The sequence below is a fragment of the Hevea brasiliensis genome, chromosome 1 (genome assembly GCF_030052815.1).
Source record: "Hevea brasiliensis isolate MT/VB/25A 57/8 chromosome 1, ASM3005281v1, whole genome shotgun sequence".
NCBI classification, from domain to species: Eukaryota; Viridiplantae; Streptophyta; class Magnoliopsida; order Malpighiales; family Euphorbiaceae; genus Hevea; species Hevea brasiliensis.
Window position 1 is genome coordinate 26,129,732 of NC_079493.1, and position 24,231 is coordinate 26,153,962.

The following is a 24,231-nucleotide window of genomic DNA, read 5'->3' on the forward strand; positions in this document are numbered from 1 at the left end:
AAATTTAAATTTTATCAGCCAAACTTATAATTATAATAACCAAATACTCTAAATTTGCAATTATATAACCAAACGCCCTCAAAAGATTTTGTGTTTTAGTAATTAAGCTGATTGATTTTGGTTTACTAATAACTAACATTAAATGAATTAATGAGTTTAATCTAATAGTGAAAGACCTAATAGTAATAGTGATTTGTTTCCGTAGTATTGCAAATCGTTTGGGAGATAAGCAGCAAAACAAAGATGAGCCTTTCTCCAATCATTAAATTTGGAAGTCAAGTAGAGAGAGGAAGAGAAAGAGTCTCTGTGTTTATTCTTCATTAACGATGTTTTTGGGCTCTGCCTATTGTATTACTGGTGCTTACACAATAAAAAAAAATAATAAGTATAATTAATTAATAATTTAAAATAAAAATATTCAATAACCAAAAAAGATTAATATTAAAAATTCTGGTTGCACCTTATGTGAAAACTACCATAATTTTAGTTAAAGTTAAAAAAGTACCTACCATAAAATTATCATAATTTTAATAAATATGAACTGAAAGTAGAAAAGTCTTCTCCGCTTAACATCAGTCATCCGTCAGTCATCACTTAAAAACTGGTCCACTTTGATACTTCAAATTTGCAGTCTCTCTAATCTCTCGCAAGAAGTCAGCTCTTTACCACCAATGCTGTTGATATTTTTATTCATGAGGATGTGTTGTTGAAGTCTTGAAAACTTTGATCATATAAAATCATTTTCAGTTTTTCCAAGATGGTAATTCAACCTAATAATTCATTACTTATAACCCATATATTATTAGGATATAATACAAAATTTTATTGTAATATTTTTTAAATTTAAATAGAAAAATATTTTTTAATTAAATACATAATTATTTTTTAAATAAATTAGGACTCTTATTTTAGCGTTTTTACGATTTTTATTGAGATTATGATCTAAGGTATTAATACTATAAATAAAGATACTAGAAGAGAAATGATTTGACTTTAATATATTATAAAGAGAAAGGGTATAACTTAAGAGAAAAGAACTATTACTCATTACAATCTATAAAGAGAAAGTTCTATTACGCATAATGTGAAATTGTAAAATAATATTACTATCATTGCCAATTTGACCAACCACCGATTCATAAGAAAAAAATTGGGTTGATTGTTTTAAAAGAACTATATAACTAAAAGATGATTAAAAAAAAAAAAGGAAAACTAAAAGAATTGGTCATCATTAAAGGAAAGTCTAGCATAATTCTCTAATTTTTTTTTTATCTATTTAAAATTTTAGTGGTTTTCTTCTGATAATCTCATTGCTATTGTTAAATTTCATCATACTCAAATTATAAAAAAGTTTTTTTTTTCATAATTTAGAATCATGTCATTTATTTTATTTAATCTAAAATTTTAATTGAATTTACTTTTTATGATTATGTAAAAAAATAGATTTGAGTTAAATTGAACTTTTTTTTTTAATTTTAAGCCATTAATATATTTTAAATTCAAAAATATTCATTATATTTTTGAATTGACAGCATAGTAACTCAATTTCATTTTGAAAATATTCCCTTGTCAACTTTCATTTATTTTTGTTTATAGAAACCACATATTTTAATTGAACCCCTAAATTCATCGATGGTCGGTCTGATTTATACAATTTTAAAGATATAATAATCTTATGGTCTAGATTGTCACTAAGAATTACAATATGGTAGGGAAGGATAGGATTGGTACTATTTGCTTGCGTATCAAAGAAGAAGCAATAAAGCTGGAACGAGCAGCATGGAAGAAATTGCATCAAGTTTTCGTAGAAGGAAGAGTAGAAACTAAAGGGAAAAGTTTTGGTTAAATAATTAATTCCTATGGTTGAACCCTGCAGCCACAGATGCCTTCCACATTAAGTTTGGAATTGAAATTTCTTACTATTTTGCATTTATTTTGTTGACTAAATAGACATACACGTTCCTTCCCAGAAGGCAAGCATGGTGTTTTCAGTCAATTTCTTTTTCTTTCGTTGCCTACTTGCCTTCCACATTAAATTTGGAAACTGAAATTTCTGAATGAAACAATTTAATTTTAACTTGCAACTATTTTCTTTGAGCTAGATATGTATGATTTTTTTATCATTTTCTTGGTAGATATGAATTTATAAATGAAATTCAAAGATATATATACTTTTATATGATTGGTCTCATTTATACATGGTAGGATAGTGTAGGATTGGGACTATTTGCGTAGAAAAGAGAAACAAACTGGAATGAGCACCGTAGAAGACATTGCATTCAGTTTTTCTTTGGTTGAAACCCACACTCTAAGAGCCTCATTTGCTTTCCACATTAAGTTTGGAATTGAAATTTCTGATTATCTCATATTTCAATCCCAATTAATTAATGTAGATAGCGATAATAACTCTAATGAAAATAAATCCCAATGAATCTAATATTTCAATCTTGAGAATTTCCAAATAGGATGAAAAGAATTTAATTAAGTCAGTAATTTGATAAAAAAAATTATAATTAGTTCAATAAAAGAAAAATGAAAAATTAATTACTTACACATGTAAATACAATAGATTAATGCCGGCTATAAATAGTAAAGGCAAAATTATTATTTAACTTTTGTATTCTAATAAAATTAACTATTTAATCCTTTCATTTTGAAACATATATTATTTAATTTCCTATATTTTAGTTTGTGAACTATTTAGTCCTTTCTATTATTTTAAAGTAACTTTTATGTTAACCAAATTAGGTAAAGGAGAGAAAATATATAGTTATATTATATAAATTATAAGAACTTGATAGATTTAAAATTATGAAGATAGCTATATTATTCAAATTATAGAGGCTGAATAGTTGAATTAGGAAAAAAATTTGCTTTAAAATAATAGTAAGGACTAAATAGTTTACGGATTAAAATAATAAAGGGATGAAATAATATATTTTTTAAAATAAAGAACTAAATAGTTAATTTTATTAAAATATAAGAATTAAATAGTGATTTTAACAATAACAAAACACATTGGTAGAGAGAAGGGGCCAACAAGGGATATTGCCTCCCCAAGTAAAAATTTTTCTTAATTACCCTTGAGGGGTTTCTTCTATAAATTAATTAGATGAATAAACTGAATGTAGAAAAGTCTTATACGCTCGACATCAGTCATCACCCATCACTTCCAAGCTGGTCCACTTTGATGCTTTAAATTTCATTTAGGGTGTCTACACTCATCCAATAAATAACTAACATATCATTAAAATAATTGTAAACACTACTACAAAGCATGATGAGTTCCACTACAAAATACAATTTCTTGATTTCTAATTAGTTGGGTGCATAATAGTTTATACACCTTAGTGCAATTAGGGATTTTCCTTAAATATATGTTCTTTCTCATTACTTGCAGGAAGTTATCAAACACATTACCACCACTGCTGTCGACATGTTAGCCTGTGAGTTCTATTTTTTTATGATGAGGATACGTTGTTGAAGTCCTGAAAAATTTGATCCTATAAAACCATTTTCAGTTTTTTCCAAGACGATAATACAACATAATAATTCATTACTTGTTACTTATATAAAAAAAAATATTATAGTTAAAAAAAATAGTATAATAATAGTATCGTTGTCAACTGCCAACTCTATTATAAAAAATTGAAATAGCTTATTTAGTATCGCTAAAATGTGTCTCGCTGATGCTCACCAAATTACAATCAAAATAAAATATTAAATTTAAATAAGACTAAAATAAACGTACAATCAAAATAAATTAATAATTAATATGACACCTTCTCATATTAGACTACATTGGATAAGTCAAGCTTACAATCCAATAGCTAATATTAAAAATAATACAAAAATTAAAGAAAAAAATTAGTGTCATTGCTAACTGCCAAGTCCATAAAATATTAAACCATAAAAATTAGCTTTTCTAAAATGTGATCTAATTAGTAATTGATCAATTCAGAAATGAAACCCATTAATATATTTGAGCTAAAATAATTTAAATTAATTTATAATTTAAAACTAATTCAATTTAGATTTTCTTTGAAATTAAGTTCCAAATATTTGAAGAATTTGACGTCTTTTTCAATCTCTAAATATATTTAAATTTAAATTAATTTAAAAAATTTAATTTAAATTTTCTTTAAAAAAAATAACTGAATATATAAATTCACTTTAAACTTTATTAAAAACACTCTTGTGACATCTTGAATTTTTAAAGTATCGCATAACACATTTTAAATATCGTATGGTGCATCTTAACTCTCGTAAGAATGAAATTAATATATCTTTAAGATCTTTGTCTTCAGATTGCCATACATATTAAAGTTCATTATTGGACGTATTAAAAATTGAAGTGACAATTTTTTTTTTTTCATAAAATTTAAGTGTAAAATAAGTGTAACGTGGTACAAAGAATTACCCGTTTGCCACTATACAATGCGCAAATAGCAATTGATGGTGCTCTGTAGCATCGTGGCAAGTTAGATAGTGAGCACACCCAAAGACAAACTAATAAAGGGTAAAGGGTCCTTAAGAAAAGTAAAAGGTGACCAACTCCCCTCCCACACTATTGAAAAAAAATACTTTTCTGATTGTTTTGCTTTATATCTAAATTATAATTTCATTCACACGACTTTTTACTGTTGTGCATTTAATATTTCAATCTTGAGAATTTTCAAATAGGGTGAAAAGAATTTAATATAATTAAGTCGGTAATTTGATAAAGAAGAATTATAATTAGTTGAATAAAATAAAAATGAAAACTTAATTACGTGCACATTCACGTAAATACAATGATTAATTAATGTCGACCATAAAGAGTAAAAGATTAGATAGAGACCATTCAAAAGGTACTTTCAACGAAATAATAATGATTTCTTGTTTTTTTGCTTTTATCTCCACCTAATAATTTCCTTCACATGGCTTGTACCGTTTTGCATTTACTTTGATTTGTACTGTTTTGCATTTACTTTGACGACTAAATGATTTCTTCCCATAGACTAGAGCCATGTGTAGCGATCACTTGCAATTTAAACATAGAATTATTACAAACTATCATCAATTCATCAATTAACTCTAGTGTTTAGAGCAATTTTAAAGGATACAAGAGGAAGAAGATTATTGTTCCATCATTTGAAATGGAAGACTGCTCTTTTAATGTGTGGTATGTTAGCCTTCCCCCACCACACTGAGCAGAATATTTCCTAAGTTCCCTTGACTTGGATTTTCAGCCAGGCTATTCGATTCTGTAGTCACTGAATCTGCAGGAAATAGAACAGGCCTAGGAGGCATTTGTAGGCTTTCAATATCTCCTTCAAGCATCTCTACAACTTTGTTCATTGCTGGACGATCAGAAGGTTGAAACTGTACGCACCATAGTCCTGTTATAATCATTTTCCGAGCTTTTATATTTTCCTCTTCCGCTGTGTCTTCTATTGGTAAATTTCCACTAGAGAGTTGGTCATAAACCCGAAATGGACTATAAACTTCACTTAAACTTTCAGCAAATCCATTTACTTTCTTCCCTCTATCTGCAATTTCTAACACCAACTGTCCAAAGCTATACACATCTGCTTTATTTGAGACACGTCCAATGTTTTTGTAGAATATCTCTGGTGCCATATATCCTAATGTTCCCCTTTTAGCTGTAAGAGATGCAATGCTTCCCTTAGTTGGATAAAATTTAGCAAGGCCAAAATCAGAGATCTTTGGAGTGAAATTTTCATCAAGAAGAATATTGTGAGGCTTGATGTCAAAATGAAGGATTTGCATGTCACAACCTAGATGTAGATATTCAATGCCATGAGCAACTCCAAGTGATATCTTATATAGTTTTTCCCAACTTAAGGAAACGGATCCTTTATGACAATCAATATAATTATTAAGAGATCCTTTAGACATGAATTCATATATAAGAGCTTGCTTTGATCTCTCAGCACAAAAACCAATCAATTGTACCACATTAACATGGTGAATCTTCCCAATTGTAGCGACTTCATTGATAAAATCTTGTCCATCATCTTTGGGTTTATTTAATATCTTTACTGCAGCAAATTGACCACTACGAAGCTTTCCTTTATACACAGAACCAAAGCCTCCTTCTCCCAACTTTTCCTTGAAACCTCCTGTTATCTTTTTAATGTCTGAATAAGAATATCTTATTGGCATGAGGTTATTGTGACTCTGAAGGAATTCTTCAATGGTATTGTATCCTGATAAATGTCTCCTTCGCCATTTATAAATGATAAATGCCATCACACATGGAGTCCCACATAAGCATCTTGCAGCAAGAAGCATTCCTGGATGAAATTTTGATTCAAGAGGGGTATAAAATTATCATTAGTTTTTTGATGTTACTTGTGATCGCACAAATTTTATTCCTTGGTTAAACCAAATTCAGTAGACTAAATCAATGAAATTGCAGTATTTTGAATTAAATTCAAAAATTCTGAAATGAATTTCAAAATCCTGCAATATCATAGGTTTGGTACATATTTAAAGACAGAGCCAATAAAGTCTAAGTTAATGTGTCGTGTTTTTATGTTGTCTCTACATATAATTAGACTTTATGTCCCTAAATTCATTAAATGAAACGAATTCTTACCGCCATAAATAGAGATGCCTGCCAAATACCCTGCGAAATTAATGAACAAGGAATTGCTGATGTTATTAATGTTAAAGGAAGTAATAATTAATTAAATATGATCACATATATTATATAAATAAAGAGTGATCCTACCTCCTATCATGTAGATGATTCCAACTGCTTCACCTAAGAAAAAAAAAGTCAGTATTAAAAAATATATTCACCAGTATATATATATATATTGTAGGATGTCATTGGCAGAAACAAATTGTAGGATATTTTGGGTATTATATTTTGTGTAATTAGTTTATTTTAAATTTTCTTATGCAAAATTATAGTAACATGAAATTTTATATTTTATAATTGTATTCTGTCTCCATTTAATGAAAGCACTATCCCTTATTTTCTGAGAAAAAAAAATTTCAAAAACAAGATATAATTAATGGTTGTACATGACATAATAAAATCTTAACTAGGAATGATAATGGGTAAGGCACCCCCTAAAATTTTCTTACCCAAATTCAAATCGATTTAATTTTATCAATAATTAAACCTACCCTTTTATTAATACCCAAAAGCTCCCAAATTCGTTTAATTGTATATATTTTAATTAATAATCTACATAATTTTTTTATTAGTAATTTATATTTTAAAATTTTAATAATTTTATAAAATATTTAAATTCCTTTCATTTAAAGTATACAAAAATTTATAAATATTATTATAAAAAATATATATTTTATATTTAATTAATTATTTATATAAATGTGTCTGGGTAATAGGTATCCAGTATGCAAAACCCCAATCAAACCCAAACTTGATCATGGACATTATTTCTCAAACCAGAATCCACCTCAAAATTGGTTATATACTATTTAAAGCCGTTCTATTAGAATTTGGTCCGATCAGGTGCCCGTAAATGCCTGACCCGTTGCCATCCTTGATCTCAACTACTGGTTTTAACATTTGCAATTAAAATTGCACAAACATTTCATGTTTATTAAAACTTCAGGGAGTCTCATGAATCCACAAACAACTCATTCTCTTATCTTTCAAATAGGTCATAAAAAAAAAATTATAAATGTTCAATTTTATGTCCAAATATATATTGGTGTAATAGATATAATGTTACATACCAAGCAGAGATGATAATTAATAAATTCAATCCATCAATTTAACTAAAATATATCAGATTCATAATGTGATTAAAATCGCAATCAATCTAAAGTGAATTAAATATATAAATGATTCATAAAATTATGATGAATTTAACAATTTTTATGATTCGATTTAAAGAAAATTTGTTTTGATTTATCAACTTAAATGTGATCTAAAAATTAAATGAATAAATTTATTTTTTAACTAATTTTTTATAAAGAAAATTAATATAACCTAACGCAAAAAAATTTGCGATACACTCGATGTCAAATTAAAATTATTTTTTAAATTCGTTTTATAATTAAAAATATTTGATTTTATAATCCAAATATTTTTTAATAGTATTATTAAATAAAAGAAAAATATTCTTAATTTGCTCAGTTGACTAGCTAAGAAGCCAAAGCTATACAAATAAGATTGCAGATAGCAATGGCGAGATGAATATGCCTTTGATTTGCTTCTTGTGTTTCATTATGTTCCTTGAAGATCATGGATTATGTGTTAATGATTGCAACACATCAGCATGTGTGAGACACGGACCAGCCGTCCAATTTCCCTTCTGAATCAAAGGCAGGCAATCACTCCAAGTTATTTATACTAATGATCCAGAAGGTTGCCTTCGGAGAAGTCTTTTGAGCTTCGATCTATCTGTTTCTCCCTTCCATCTTAAGGGGCATTATGCCTACGAAAACACATTATTCAATTGCTCTTCAACGGGAGGCTATAAGCCAATCCACTGCTTTAGTAGTCCACAATATCAGGTCTATGCCGTTTATTCAGAGAGTTCTATTGGTGACTTGGACCTGAACGTTGTCTTGCAATAAGATACATGATATTTCTCCAGTTCCATATCATTCTCTCTATTCCCTGGGAACATCGTTTGAGTTGGGACAATCCCAAGTGTAAGAGTTGTGAAGTAAAAGGCAAGTGCTGCAGATTGGAGAGCAACAACACTAGATCTGAAACTCAATGCTACGGCATGCTCAAGCCACAACAAGGTAATTATGTATTAATCTGTTTTTGCTTCAGATAAATGAATTACATAAAATTTCTTGAAGGTTACCTCTCTACTCTTATCTCCACTTTTATACATGGTTCATTTTTAATAAGCTCTTTACATAGTTATCTAGAGTATGGCTTTTTTGACTGGGAATGTTTTATATATTCACAGGTGTAATCCTGGGTTCAATCCTTCTTGTACACTACCGCAGATATATGTTCAACAAAATAGAAAGACAATATTAGTCCAAGATTGAAAAATTTTTGGATGACTACAAATCTTTCAAGCCTACTAGATATTCTTATGATGATATTAAGAGGAAGACTAACCAATTCAAAGACGAATTGGGCTAAGGAGCTTATGGAACTGTGTTCAGAGGAAAGCTATCTGATGAAATTATGGTAGCTGCTAAAGTCCTCAACAACTCCAAAGGAAATGGAGAGGACTTAAACCGCATAAACCGCATGACATCTTGTTTGATTACGACTTCAATCCCAAAATCTCATATTTTGGATTGGCTAAGGTTGGTGCTAAGGATCAGAGTGTGGAGCCCATGACAACGGCGAGAGGGACCTCTATTATGTGAATTTAAACCATGCAATGTAGAGATTGGAGGAATTGAGAAAACATTAATCAGATTGTGTTTTTGCTTTAAATTACTTTACTCAATTTGAGCGTATCAAAAGTAGATATGGTATTTTTTGCACGTGTATGTTAGATTGCAGATGTGCTATGGATGCGTATAAGATTGCAGGTGTGCCAGAGATGCATATAATCCCATTTGTAAATGTACTTGCACTAGTCTGACTTCTAATTGGAATGATTGGTAGGAAATAAAAGATTGAATTTTCATTTGGGTTCCTTGATTCCACTAAGATGCGCTTTGTCAAGATCTCTACTTTGAAAAGTAAAGGTTGTTCATAATTGATTGCTTCGAAAAGTAAATAAGTGCAAAAAAGGTAAAAATTATGCTCGATTGAAAAAATAAATTACTTGTTGAGAAAAATATTAATATGTGGAATAAGTGTAAATGAGAGCTTTGAGAAATTGAAAGACTGATTTGCTTGAAAATGTAAATATTTACTAAAAATTGTAAACTAGCATGCTGAAAAATTAAAGAGTTTATTTGCGGAAATTAGAATACTCAACTCAACTCAACTCAACTCAACTCAACTAAGCCTTTATCCTAAAAATTTGGGGTTGGCTTTATGGATTCTCTTTCTCCACTCTAAACAATTTTGGGTTAAATCCTCAGAAATGTGTAATGCTTCTAGGTCATATTATACTACTCTCCTCCAAATCAGTTTAGGTCTACCCCTTCTTTTTTTTCTATCCTCTAACCTAATATGCTGTACATGTCTAACTGGACCCTCTGTATATCTATGCTTCACATGACCAAACCACATCAATCTCCCTTCTCTCAACTTATCCTCAATTGGCACCACTCCTACTTTTTCTCTAATACTCTCATTACGAACTTTATCTAGTCTAGTATGGCCACTCATCCACCTTAACATTCTCATCTTTGTAACTTTTATCTTAGACACATATGACTCATTCAGTGCCCAACACTCACTACTATATAACATGGCCGGTCGTATGGCTGTACGATAAAATTTTCTTTTCAACTTATTGGGAATCTTGCGATCACATAAAACTCCCATGGCACGTCTCCACTTCAACTATCTGATTTTAATCCTATGACTAACATCCTCCTCACATCCCCGATCTACTTGAAGAACTGAGCCGAGATATTTAAAGTGATTACTTTGGCACAGTACCACTCCATCCAAACTAACTCCTTCCCTATCACTAGCTCGGCCTTCACTGAACTTGTAATACATGTATTCTGTCTTCGTTCTACTTAACTTAAAGCCCTTTGACTCTAGAGTATTTCTCCAAAGTTCTAGCTTTCTATTAACTCCTCGCGTCTCATCTATTAGAACTATATCATCTACAAACATCATATACCAAGGGATACTCTCTTGTATGTGTTTCGTTAATTCATTTAAAACTAATGTAGAAAGGTAAGAGCTTATAGCTGATCCTTGGTGTAATCCAACTGAGATAGAAAAATCTCTTGTGTCCACTCCCACTGTGCACACAATAGTAGTTGCTCATTCATACATATCTTTCAATACTTGTATGTACCTAATAGATACCCTCTTTTGTTCTAACACTCTCCATAGGACATCTCTTAGAACACTATCATAAGCCTTCTCCAAATCGATAAAAACCATGTGTAGATCTTTCTTCACATCTCTATATTTCTCTATCAAGCTTCTAATGAGAAAGATATCTTCCATAGTTGAATGACCGGGCGTGAAGCCAAATTGATTAGGAGAGATAGAAGTATCATGACTTAGTCGATGCTTCACAACTCTCTCCCACAACTTCATCGTGTGGCTTATGAGTTTAATTCCCCTATAGTTTGAGCAACTCTGTATGTCTCCCTTATTTTTAAAAATAGGTACTAAAATACTCCTCCTCCATTCATCAAGCATTTTCTTTGAGTTTAGAATCTTTTTAAATAATTTAGTTAACCTAAATATTGATTACAAGAATTGAAATATTTGCAGAAGAACTAAAAAAATAGTTGCTTGAAATAAAAATTAAAAGCTGGAATTGAAACTGATGTTGGACTAAAAAAGCAAACGATCGCTGAACTATAGAAAATTAAAACTAAGTCATTGTGATTGTCTGTTGCTGAGAGTTGTGTTGGTTGTGCGTTTTTTGGTCCTTGAAATGAAGTTCATCACATCTATTTATAGGCAAAGTGGCTTGGTGGCCTAGTTTGCTGTAACAAACTTACTTGGTGGCCTAGTTTGCTGTAACAAACTTACTTGGTGGCTAAGTCTTTTACATTAGGAAATTACCTATTGTATCAATTTCTGCACCTTATTTTACTTGTTGCACCAAGCTTCTCTGACAAAATTCACGTGATTTTATCCAGAAGAAAGTGGTCCATTACTTGTACCTTTCTCTCTATTTGTTGCAACCACTTGTAACATTCTGTAACCGCCCATCTACTATTCCACTTTTGATGCCACCATTTTATCCAAATATGACCCGTTATCTGATACCTATTATCTTTTGTAGATATATTGGAGATACCAAATATCTGTAACTACCCAATAAACAACCAACCATTTGTATAAGTAATAATTTAATTGTTCTAGTTCTAAATAATTAATACTCAATGGCGTTGATCTTTTGTCAGCCTGAGCTATAGGTCAAACCATATTAAATAGGCAATTTAATTTAATATTTTAGACCCATTAATTAATTAGGGTCCAAAAATATTAAAATTAAATTGTGGTGTAAACATATTGTTTTATTACTATTATTGAAACATATTCTAAAGATGCTTAACTCAAATAAGGTTTTTCCTTGTCAAACTCTGTTGTTCATATACTCAAATAAGGACAACAAAACCAATAAATGGTGAAACATCTGCAAATGCTCTAAACATCATAAAGTTTAGAAGAACCTAAAATATGATGCAAATATAAGTAGCGATCACTTGCAATTTAAACATAGAATTATTACAAACTATCATCAATTCATCAATTAACTCTAGTGTTTAGAGCAATTTTAAAGGATACAAGAGGAAGAAGATTATTGTTCCATCATTTGAAATGGAAGACTGCTATTTTAATGTGTGGTATGTTAGCCTTCCCCCACCACACTGAGCAGAATATTTCCTGAGTTCCCTTGACTTGGATTTTCAGCCAGGCTATTCGATTCTGTAGTCACTGAATCTGCAGGAAATAGAACAGGCCTAGGAGGCATTTGTAGGCTTTCAATATCTCCTTCAAGCATCTCTACAACTTTGTTCATTGCTGGACGATCGGAAGGCTGAAACTGTACGCACCATAATCCTGTTATAATCATTTTCCGAGCTTTTATATTTTCCTCTTCCGCTGTCTCTTCTATTGGTAAATTTCCACTAGAGAGTTGGTCATAAACCCGAAATGGACTATAAACTTCACTTAAACTTTCAGCAAATCCATTTACTTTCTTCCCTCTATCTGCAACTTCTAACACCAACTGTCCAAAACTATACACATCTGCCTTGTGTGAGACACGTCCAATGTTTTTGTAGAATATCTCTGGTGCCATATATCCTAATGTTCCCCTTTTAGCTGTAAGAGATGCAATGCTTCCCTTAGTTGGATAAAATTTAGCAAGGCCAAAATCAGAGATCTTTGGAGTGAAATTTTCATCAAGAAGAATATTGTGAGGTTTGATGTCAAAATGAAGGATTTGCATGTCACAACCTAGATGTAGATATTCAATGCCATGAGCAACTCCAAGTGATATCTTATATAGTTTTTCCCAACTTAAGGAAACGGATCCTTTATGACAATCAATATAATTATTAAGAGATCCTTTAGACATGAATTCATATATAAGAGCTTGCTTTGATCTCTCAGCACAAAAACCAATCAATTGTACCACATTAACATGGTGAATCTTCCCAATTGTAGCGACTTCATTGATAAAATCTTGTCCATCATCTTTGGGTTTATTTAATATCTTTACTGCAGCAAATTGACCACTACGAAGCTTTCCTTTATACACAGAACCAAAGCCTCCTTCTCCCAACTTTTCCTTGAAACCTCCTGTTATCTTTTTAATGTCTGAATAAGAATATCTTATTGGCATGAGGTTATTGTGACTCTGAAGGAATTCTTCAATGGTATTGTATCCTGATAAATGTCTCCTTCGCCATTTATAAATGATAAATGCCATCACACATGGAGTCCCACATAGGCATTTTGCAGCAAGAAGCAAAAAAAGAAGCTTTCCTGGATGAAATTTTGATTCAAGAGGGGTATAAAATTATCATTAGTTTTTTGATGTTACTTGTGATCGCACAAATTTTATTCCTTGGTTAAACCAAATTCAGTAGACTAAATCAATGAAATTGCAGTATTTTGAATTAAATTCAAAAATTCTGAAATGAATTTCAAAATCCTGCAATATCATAGGTTTGGTCCATATTTAAAGACATAGCCAATAAAGTCTAAGTTGCTATACATAATGTGTCATGTTTTTATGTTGTCTCTACATATAATTAGACTTTATGTCCCTACATTCATTAAAATGAAAGGAATTCTTACCGCCATAAATAGAGATGGCTGCCAAAATCGCTGCGAAAAAAGTGAACCTATTATGTAAAAAAAGAGTGATCCTACCTCCTATCATGTAGATGTTTACAACTGCTTTACCAAAGAAAAAAAAAAGTCAGTATTAAAAAAAAATATTTAGCTTATTTTTGTGATGAGGTCATATGAAAAAGAACAAAACAAAAATAAAATAAACATACATCGCATAGATTAGATCCTTCATGCAGATCTTAACTATCAATAATATATATTTTGCCTGTATTATATACATTATGTATTTATCTCATAATAATAACAATAACAATAATAATAAACTAGAAAGTCAGCCATTTCTTCCTATTGTGTGATTTATGAATCGAACGAAAAATGGTTGAAAGCATTACTTACACCACGCGTTCTTGTACATGCATCGAACACTGTTTCTGCTGTCCAGAATGCAACTCCGAGAATAACATTTTTCACATTTGATGATGTACTTGTGACGCCCCTTACCCGTCTATTGTATAGCCGAGCAAGAAGTGCCACATTCGGTGCCGGAGCAACCTATCTTGTCTTGTCATGTCTATTGTAAATTTTAATGTCCTTTAAATCAGGTAATTTAAGCGTAGAATTTTTTTTTTTTTTTTTATATCTTATTTCTGTGGAGACCCGAACAGATCCTTCTCTATTTTATTAGCATCTAGCGGGTTCCACTATCACCTGTTAATATATTCATAGTCATCTCACATATTTCCATATCATATTCTCTTGTATCATATCATTCACAACTATTTATGAGATTTCAAAATGAAGTGTCATCTATTGCATTCATATGGAAATTCATAGATAATAAATTATAAGTTTTCATTTCAAGTCCAAAATGAAATACATCATAAACTAGTAATTACATTATGCCTAAACATAATGAACCAAAATACTAGTCTATACATGGGCCCTACCAAAATACAAAAGACCGGTGAGGTGACTCTGGACAATGGCAGATCTGATCAGAGTTCTGTCAGTGTACTACTGGTGGTGCTATCTTGGTGATCTCCGATCTTCTACGCGATGGAAAACCAACGCGCTAAGCATAACACTTAGTGGTGCATAATTTATAATAACAATAATTTAATAATTTGAAATAATATATGCAACTCATAATTTCTTGATCTTTTATATTTTTATTGCTCTTTGGAAACAATTAACATTATCGGAATCTTTTATAATTACTTATTGTATTTTAAGTCTTAATTAATTTTTATCAGTGCCCAAGAAACCTATAACAAATTTATAAAGGCTGAATGCACGGGTGTATACTGGTTAGACAGCCATATGTCTATCCAGAATACGTCTGTCAGGCACGAGGCCAGCTGTCGGGCACGAGACCTGCTATCAGGCTTGTAAAGCCAGAAATAAAGTAGGCACAATAGCTAGTAAGTAGGCATATAGCCTGTAGAACAATCATACCAGACATATATTGTCAGTTCATGATTTTCTCGTAGCGATCGCTATCGTAGTCCCTAATTGGTATACCAATTTATCCAAACTAAATAAATAAGTCTAGATATACTATGGGCAATTAAATATTTTTAATTAATTTAGCACTATTCACTGTTACTATTTTCTAGTACTGTTTATTAGTACCATTAATTTCATATTAATAGGACATTAGTCCCAATTTACATATTCATATCATTTTTAATATTTAATTTTCCTTATGAGTATTTTAATTATCATATATAGCATTTTTCCCATGAACCTTTCTTTAGGTTCATGTTGATGTGTTATCTTTATCTAGGAATTTGACTAGGTTAGGATGTCTATTTAGTCACACTTTCTTCATAACAATTGCTCCTCTATGTTTAAACTTGAATTTCAGCTTTTGAATTACTGAATTTGGAGTTATAGAACTCAAGTTATGGTCAAAATACCATAACTGGTCCGTTTGCCTCTAAGCTGTCCAGAATTTACAATTTCGGGTCAATAAACTTTGACCAGTCATTTGATCATTTTATTGTCATTTTTAGACTTAGGTTCCTTCACAAGATATGTTCCTCTATGTCTTAGGGACTCCCAGGTACAATTTCATAATTTTTCAAGCTTGGTATAGTGAGTTATAGTCAGTGTATTAACCTGGACTCTCAGTCCTATAAGGGCAATAACCAATTTCAGGGCAGTATGTTTGACCCTCTTTTTAAGGTCTTTACACTTAGAATTTGGCAAAGGTGTCTAAATCAATGTTGTAGCCCTAAGTATCATGTTTTCAGATCATATTTGCACATCTCAAATGGAATTTCCTAGTGGGAGTTATGGCCAAATGAACACACGGGTATCAAATGGCATTCTGGGTTCAACTTAACATTTTTCAGATTTTTATTCCTAATTTTGGCTAATATTTTCCCTAGGATGCAATGATTTCTAGAGCTTGGTCAAAACATAAAAATTGTTGTTCTGTGTCTTATAAAACTTTTGGCACTAGTTTCACTCAATTTGCAGCTTTGGAGACCAAGTTATGGCATTTTTGCCAAAACTGGTCAAGCATGCCAAAGGAACAGTATTTTGGACAATTTCTGGGTTGGCAGTTTTAGTGACTCAACTTGTGCTAACAATTTGATTTGGTTAAAAGCAAAACTGGGTTAAGTGGTCTTCATGAAAAGTGTAGCCCTATGTCTAGACTTTCCATGGGTAAAATTTTAGGTCATTTGGACCAGTACAGAGAGAGTTATGACCAAATGAATACGTACTGTTCATTTGGTCATTTTCTGGGTTGGCAGTTTCAGTGGCCCAACTTGTGCTAACAATTTGAATTGGTTAAAGGCAAAACTGAGTTAAGTGGTCTTCATGAAAAGTGTAGCCCTATGTCTAAACTTTCCATGGGTGAAAGTTTAGGTCATTTGGACCAGTATAGAGAGAGTTATGACCAAATGAACACGTACTGTTCATTTGGTCATTTTCTGGGTTGGGTGCAGGGAAATCCGAATTTGGACAATATTTAGCTCAAGTTTTGGACAAAATTTGGGCATGGTTTCTTCATGGAAAATGGGCTATTTTGGGTCTAGTTTCACCTCCAATTGGCCTCATACCAATTGGGGTCACACAATTTCATTTATGGCCTAAAATGTACACTGCCCTCAACAAACACAACCTGCAGAAAATTGACACTTCCAAAACTCAATCTCCTCCAACTTCCTTACTTCAATTTGCATGCAATACACTTCTATAAGCAACAATCTCATCCCAATTAGGTCAAATTTCAAGCATTTACACAAAATCTCCAAGTCATGTACACAAACCCTAATTTCCAAGTTTCAAACTCAATCAATTCAATCCCTTTTCACTTCTCATACATATAAGCATATCAATCATCATCTCTAAACTCATTTACATTATTTGAACACAATAAAGCCCAACACATTTCATGGCTGCCAAAATTTGGGGACATCATGGGTTCATGAATTTCTTGTTAATTTCTTGAAATTTCCACTTATCTGAAGTCACTTTCAAGTATTAAAAGAAGAAGGAAGGGAGAAAAGCACTAACCTCTTGTGACCCAACTTGAAAATTTTCCCAAAACTTCAACTTCCCTTCTCCCTATGGGTACCTAGAGCTTCCTTATGATGTGGGCTAAATTTTTAATGAAGGGGACCATGGGTTTTGGTGGATAAATGAAGAGAAACTCAAGCTCAAAGCTTGACCAAAAATGGTGGAGAGGAGAGAACATGGAGACGGCAAGGAGAGAGAGAAGAGGAAATGAAGAAGACTTGTGGTTGGTGAATTTTTGTCTCTTGTGTCTTATATTTATATATATATATTCTATAATTATTGTACTTTATTTTTTTTTAAATGCCATAAGTCTATTTCCTTTTTTTTCTTTTCTTTCCTTTTCTTTTCTTTTCTTTTCTTCTTCTTTCTCTTCTCATTTTCCAAATTCAAATTCATAAATTTAATTTATGTTAATTATTTTATTTCCTAATTTTAATTTGACATTTAAGTCAAAATTCACCTCTAGGGGTAAAATGACCAAAATGCCTTTAATGGTGCTCATTGGGTTATTTTTATTATTTTATACCAATTTATAAATTCTCTAAATTTTAATTTATTTTTCTCAAAATTTTTCCTATATTTTTTTAATATTTATTTCATTAATTTATGCCTCCTCACTATAGTTTAAGTGTAGTTAGGACATCCCATTGTCCGAACAGACATTACTCGTCGAACGATAAAATGTGATTTATCTACGGTGAGGGCGTTACAGTACTTGTGCCAGGAAAGCTGAAACCCAAATGCAAGTTCCCTGTGAATTTCAATAAAGGACATATTCTTCTTTGTCGTAACAGGAAACAAACTCATCATGTCCACGCTGCACAACTCCTTCAAATCAGATACCTTCATGTCTCCTATATTTACATAAGAGTAGTGCCTCTTCAAAGCAGATACAGAAGAATTGAATCCACGTAAAACGCAAGGAGCGGTGTCCACGTAAAGGGGAGAGTACACTGGATTTGGGCACTTGATGAAAATAATCCTCTGCGATAACATGGGAGGTTCTTCCAACTTATCCCATTTGTCTTCTTCTGACTTTGTCCATTGGTATTTATAATAGGAATATGGAACAATCCCATAATCATAATAATAATAATCAATTGGTAAAGGAAAACGAGGAAAGGAGGAGCAATCATCTTGATGGACGCCGGCATCCGCCAGTCGGATTGTGAAGTTATCGTAATTAATGGAATGAACATAGTATCTTCCTCGGAATAGATTTAACACCGTGAAATTATTTTCACAAGAAAGCTCAAATCTATGGTCTCCGCAATTGTTTGGATCAGTTTGTAATCGGAAAGGGTAACTAATGTTGTGGATATTGCCACATGAAGAAGGGGCACAGAGACTTGTATCCCTTCCATTGCAAGTTTGGGAGAAAAGCAGGAAAAGAAAGATGAGCGTTTCTGTAGTCATGGGAGGACAGCAGAGAGAAGTTTATTCTGCATAAACAATTCTTCTAGCTATTTTCCGTAACATTTCTACTGGTGGTGGTGAAGAGCCATTGTAATTTTATATTGGGAAAAAAATGTTGAAATATATATATTTTCTTATTATTTACTAAAAATTGGGTGAAATTCCTGTAAAAAAAATTGAGAAAAATAAAAGTTTAATCGTCATTAAATTTAAATTTCTTATGAAGTTGGACATTGATTAAAATTCCAACCCATTAAAATCAAATTTAATTTGGGGACCCATGGGATGGGAGTAAAGTTGGGTGCAACAGCTTTGAGCTGAAGGTGGCTCTGCCTCAGTGATCAGTCATCACTTGCAAACTGGTCCACTTTGACATTTCAAGCTTGGTGTCTCTCTCATCACTTGCAAGAAGTCATCAACCATTGCTGTATACGTCTTAGGATGGAATTAGGCCAACAAAACACCATGTGATTGCCACTAGAAAGAGTAGAAAAATAAAGATACAATCTTTTGTTAATTAATTAATTCCTATGGTTGAACCCTAGCTATATTTATAGATGATAATACAATTTCTGTTGAGTCGTAGATGCCTTCTATATTAAGTTTGGAATTGAAATTTATGATTGTTTTGCATTTATTTTTAAGGCTCCATTTATTTTATAAAAAATAATTTATATATGAAAAATATTTTCTATAAAAAATATTTTCATTGTTTGATTGTAATTTTAAATTAATAATATATATTTATTTTATATATGTATAAATATTTTTACATTTTAATAAGATTATAAAGTTTGAAAAATAGACTTCATCTTTTGAAAAATATAAGTTATTTTTAATAAAAATAATTTAATTTTTTCTTTGATAAAAAAATATTTTTTATTAATTAATTTTTTTAAATACCCTAAATTCTGTAAAATGTGAAAATAAACAGAGCTATGCATTCCTTCCTATTTCTTTTTCCTTGGGTGCCTTCATTAATTTCGGAAATTGAGATTTCTAAATGAAATTATTCACTTTTAAATTGCAGCTATTTTGTTTTAGCTAGACATGTACCATTTTCGGATATTTTCTTGGTAGATGTGAATTTATAAATGAAAATTTTAAAGATACACTCTTGTATGGTTGGTATGATTTATACACATTTTTTAAGATATAATAATCTTATGCCTTCCACATCAAGTTTGGAATTGAAATTTCTGATTGAAGTAAATCCCAATCAATTTAATATTTTAATCTTGAGAATTTTCAAATAGGGTGAAAAGAATTTAATATAATTAAGTCGGTAATTTGATAAAGAAGAATTATAATTAGTTGAATAAAATAAAAATGAAAACTTAATTACGAGCACATCCACGTAAATACAATAGACTATTAGCTTGTACTGTTTTGCATTTACTTTGATTTGTACTGTTTTGCATTTACTTTGTGGCTAAATGATTTCTTCCCATAGACTAGAGCCATGTGTTCCTTCCTAGAAAGCGAATATGGTGTTTTCACTCACCTTCTTTTATTTTTTCTTCTTAATTTCTAAATCTGATGTTCATTCATTTCTTATTGGCATGAGGTTATTGTGACTTTGAAGGAATTCTTCAATGGTATTGTATCCTGATAAATGTCTCCTTCGCCATTTATAAATGATAAATGCCATCACACATGGAGTCCCACATAAGCATCTTGCAGCAAGAAGCATTCCTGGATGAAATTTTGATTCAAGAGGGTAATAAAATTATCATTAGTTTTTTGATGTTACTTGTGATCGCACAAATTTTATTCCTTGGTTAAACCAAATTCAGTAGACTAAATCAATGAAATTGCAGTATTTTGAATTAAATTCAAAAATTCTGAAATGAATTTCAAAATCCTGCAATATCATAGGTTTGGTACATATTTAAAGACAGAGCCAATAAAGTCTAAGTTAATGTGTCGTGTTTTTATGTTGTCTCTACATATAATTAGACTTTATGTCCCTAAATTCATTAAATGAAACGAATTCTTACCGCCATAAATAGAGATGCCTGCCAAATACCCTGCGAAATTAATGAACAAGGAATTGCTGATGTTATTAATGTTAAAGGAAGTAATAATTAATTAAATATGATCACATATATTATATAAATAAAGAGTGATCCTACCTCCTATCATGTAGATGATTCCAACTGCTTCACCTAAGAAAAAAAAAGTCAGTATTAAAAAATATATTCACCAGTATATATATATATATTGTAGGATGTCATTGGCAGAAACAAATTGTGGAAGAATTTAGTTTTAATTTCTTGAATTTATCTATGCACAAAAAAAAAATGTTGAAAAACTTAATAAAGAGCAAAATAAATATATTTTGACATATATATTTGATATTTTGGGTTCATTAGTAATGCATCGTTTTGAAAACTGTGAAATTACAAGATTAAAATGCAATTTGAGTCCAATCAATATATGGAGTTTTTATTTTAAAAAATATGGAGCTTTAATCATAATTTTATTTTTTATTAAAGAAATTTTATTTTGCTAATAACTAATATTAAATTAATTAATAACTTCTAATCTAAGAGCAAAAGGCCTAAGTTAAAAAAAAAAAATTCAAATCTTTATAAAATTTGAAAATCTGACTAATTATGCGGAAGATTTAATTGTTTGAATTAGATTACAAAAATACAAAAAAAAAATATTTAGCTTATTTTTGTGATTAGGTCATATGAAAAAGAACAAAACAAAAATAAAATAAACATACATCGCATAGATTAGATCCTTCATGCAGATCTTAACTATCAATAATATATATTTTGCCTGTATTATATACATTATGTATTTATCTCATAATAATAATAATAATAATAAAATGGAAAGTCAGCCATTTCTTCCTATTGTGTGATTTATGAATCGAACGAAAAATGGTTGAAAGCATTACTTACCCCACCTGTACGTGTACATGCATCGAACACTGTTTCTGCTGTCCAGATAGCAACTATGACACTTTTCACATTTGATGTACCTGTGCCAGGAAAGCTGAAACCCAAATACAAGTTCCCTGTGAATTTCAATAAAGGACATATTCTTCTTTGCCGTAACTGGAAACAAACTCATCATCTCCACGCTGCACGACTCCATCAATTCGGATGCCTTCATGTCTCCGATATTTACATAAGAGTAGTGCCTCTTCAAAGCAGATACAGAAGAATTGAATCCACGTAAAACGCAAGGAGCGGTGTCCACGTAAAGGGGAGAGTACACTGGATTTGGGCACTTGATGAAAATAATCATCTGCGATAACATGGGAGGTTCTCCCAACTTAGCCCATTTGTCTTCTTCTGACTTTGTCCATTGGTATTTATAATTGGAATATGGAACAATCTCATAATAGGATAAAGGAAAACGAGAAAAGGAGGAGCAATCATGTTGATGGACGCCGGCATCCACCAATCGGATAGTGAAGTTATCGTAATTGATGGCCTGAACATAGTATCTTCCTCCGTTTAAATTTAACACAGTGAAATTATTTTCACAAGAAAGCTCAAATCTATGGTCTCCGCAATTGTTTGGATCAGTTTGTAATCGGAAAGGGTAACTAATGTTGTGGATATTGCCACATGAAGAAGGGGCACAGAGACTTGTATCCCTTCCATTGCAAGTTTGGGAGAAAAGCAGGAAAAGAAAGATGAGCGTTTCTGTAGTCATGGGAGGACAGCAGAGAGAAGTTTATTCTGCATAAACAATTCTTCTAGCTATTTTCCGTAACATTTGTATTGGTGGTGGTGAAGAGCCATTGTAATTTTATATTGGGAAAAAATGTTGAAATATATATTTTTTTCTTATTATTTACTAAAAATTGAGTGAAATTCCTGTAAAAAAAATTGAGAAAAATAAAAGTTTAATCGTCATTAAATTTAAATTTCTTATGAAGTTGGACATTGATTAAAATTCCAACCCATTAAAATCAAATTTAATTTGGGGACCCATGGGATGGGAGTAAAGTTGGGTGCAACAGCTTTGAGCTGAAGGTGGCTCTGCATCAGTGATCAGTCATCACTTGCAAACTGGTCCACTTTGACATTTCAAGCTTGGTGTCTCTCTCATCACTTGCAAGAAGTCATCAACCATTGCTGTATACGTTTTAGGATGGAATTAGGAAATTTAAGAGAAATTGTTGAGAAATCACTTAGGATGGGGTTAGGAAATTAAGGTGGAAAAATCATGTAATTAACCTATTTTTGGAAGTTCGCCTTCCAAGAAGGCTTTTGAACTTCAATCTATCGGTTTCTCGCTTCCATTTTAAGGGGGATTATACCTACGAATACACCTTATTCAATTGCTCTTCAACGGGAGGTTCTTACCCAGTCCCCTGCCTTTATCAAAACATCTTTTTTTTTTTTTATATGAAGTATAAAAAATATTTACGCACACAAATGGATAAGATTTAACAAATAATTTATCAAACATAAAATATTAAGATTTTGAAAAAAAAATTAAAAATATATTATATAAAGAACAATTAAATTACCGAAATTAGCGAGTTCAAAAAGTAGATTTTAATAAGCACTATATTCAATATCCAATAAGACTGAGAAATGACTTTATTTTCTAATATTGATAAATTTTGTTAAATTTTAAAATTTGATTTTAATAAATAATAGGTTATTTATTTTTTTTAATTAGTTCACTCATACATATTATCTGAATTTTAAAATTTAAAAAGATAAACTGACTCAAGTAAATTTTAAATAATTATTATATATATATATATATATATATATATATATATATATATATATATATATATATCCTAATTAATTTTAAATTTCTTATGAAGTTGGACATTGATTAAAATTTCAACCCATTAAAATCAAATTTCTGACAGTTTGTATGGTGGACCAATCAAATCAGGTAATGGATAATGAAATTTATACGCAATCCCATTCCCATAGTCTGTGGGTTCTTTTTCCTTTTTTTTTTTTTTTTTATGATGAGGATCCTGAAAGCTATGATCCTATAAAGTCATTTTCAGTTTTTCCAAGAGGATAAGTCGCCCTAATAATTAATTCATTACTTTTTGCAATTATTTTTATGATTCCCAATTTGACCCGCCAGTTGAGCCACCATGAATCGTTAAGCTATTCATGAGAAAAGTGGGTTGATTCTCTTAAAAGCTAAAACAACTATATAACTAAAAGTATTTAATTGTATTTCTCAGATTTAATTGTAATATATGCCCACCACTACTAATTACAATGATTTATTATTATTATTATTATTATTATTATTATTATTATTATTATTATTATTATTATTGTTCATAGAAACTTTGAAGAATCAAATAATAATAGGTAGACTGTATAACAGATAGTAGTCTTTTTCCTTGAACAACTCTCATTATAAAAGTGATAACTCTCATTATAAATGTTAGCATGATTATAGGA

At 30.7% G+C, this 24,231-nt stretch overlaps 4 protein-coding genes and 1 long non-coding RNA gene across 5 annotated transcripts; 1 reads left to right on the forward strand and 4 right to left on the reverse strand.

Annotated features, from left to right (window-relative positions):
- Positions 1 to 5,011: 5,011 nt before the first annotated feature.
- On the reverse strand, positions 5,012 to 6,858 carry LOC131179138 (rust resistance kinase Lr10-like). Its single transcript, XM_058145097.1, has 3 exons — positions 6,740 to 6,858; positions 6,605 to 6,634; positions 5,012 to 6,299 (listed from the first exon to the last, which is right to left on the reverse strand). The coding sequence occupies exons 1-3, from the start codon at positions 6,747 to 6,749 to the stop codon at positions 5,170 to 5,172; spliced, it is 1,170 nt and encodes a 389-aa protein (XP_058001080.1). The 5' UTR covers positions 6,750 to 6,858; the 3' UTR covers positions 5,012 to 5,169.
- Positions 6,859 to 8,215: 1,357 nt separating this feature from the next.
- Positions 8,216 to 9,408, forward strand: LOC131177860 (uncharacterized). The gene is made up of 2 exons (XR_009147125.1): positions 8,216 to 8,742; positions 8,916 to 9,408. It is a non-coding gene; the product is annotated as an uncharacterized LOC131177860 (long non-coding RNA).
- Positions 9,409 to 12,242: 2,834 nt separating this feature from the next.
- On the reverse strand, positions 12,243 to 13,868 carry LOC131179139 (rust resistance kinase Lr10-like). Its single transcript, XM_058145099.1, has one exon. It carries the CDS (start codon positions 13,497 to 13,499, stop codon positions 12,414 to 12,416), a length of 1,086 nt encoding a protein of 361 aa, XP_058001082.1. The 5' UTR covers positions 13,500 to 13,868; the 3' UTR covers positions 12,243 to 12,413.
- Positions 13,869 to 18,022: 4,154 nt separating this feature from the next.
- Positions 18,023 to 19,134, reverse strand: LOC131183099 (uncharacterized). The gene has a single exon (XM_058153018.1). The coding sequence runs from the start codon at positions 18,812 to 18,814 to the stop codon at positions 18,023 to 18,025; it is 792 nt and encodes a 263-aa protein (XP_058009001.1). The 5' UTR covers positions 18,815 to 19,134.
- Positions 19,135 to 20,357: 1,223 nt separating this feature from the next.
- LOC131183100 (uncharacterized) lies at positions 20,358 to 22,609 on the reverse strand. The gene is made up of 4 exons (XM_058153019.1): positions 21,730 to 22,609; positions 20,950 to 20,982; positions 20,815 to 20,844; positions 20,358 to 20,509 (listed from the first exon to the last, which is right to left on the reverse strand). The coding sequence occupies exons 1-4, from the start codon at positions 22,490 to 22,492 to the stop codon at positions 20,358 to 20,360; spliced, it is 978 nt and encodes a 325-aa protein (XP_058009002.1). The 5' UTR covers positions 22,493 to 22,609.
- Between the last annotated feature and the right edge of the window lie 1,622 nt (positions 22,610 to 24,231).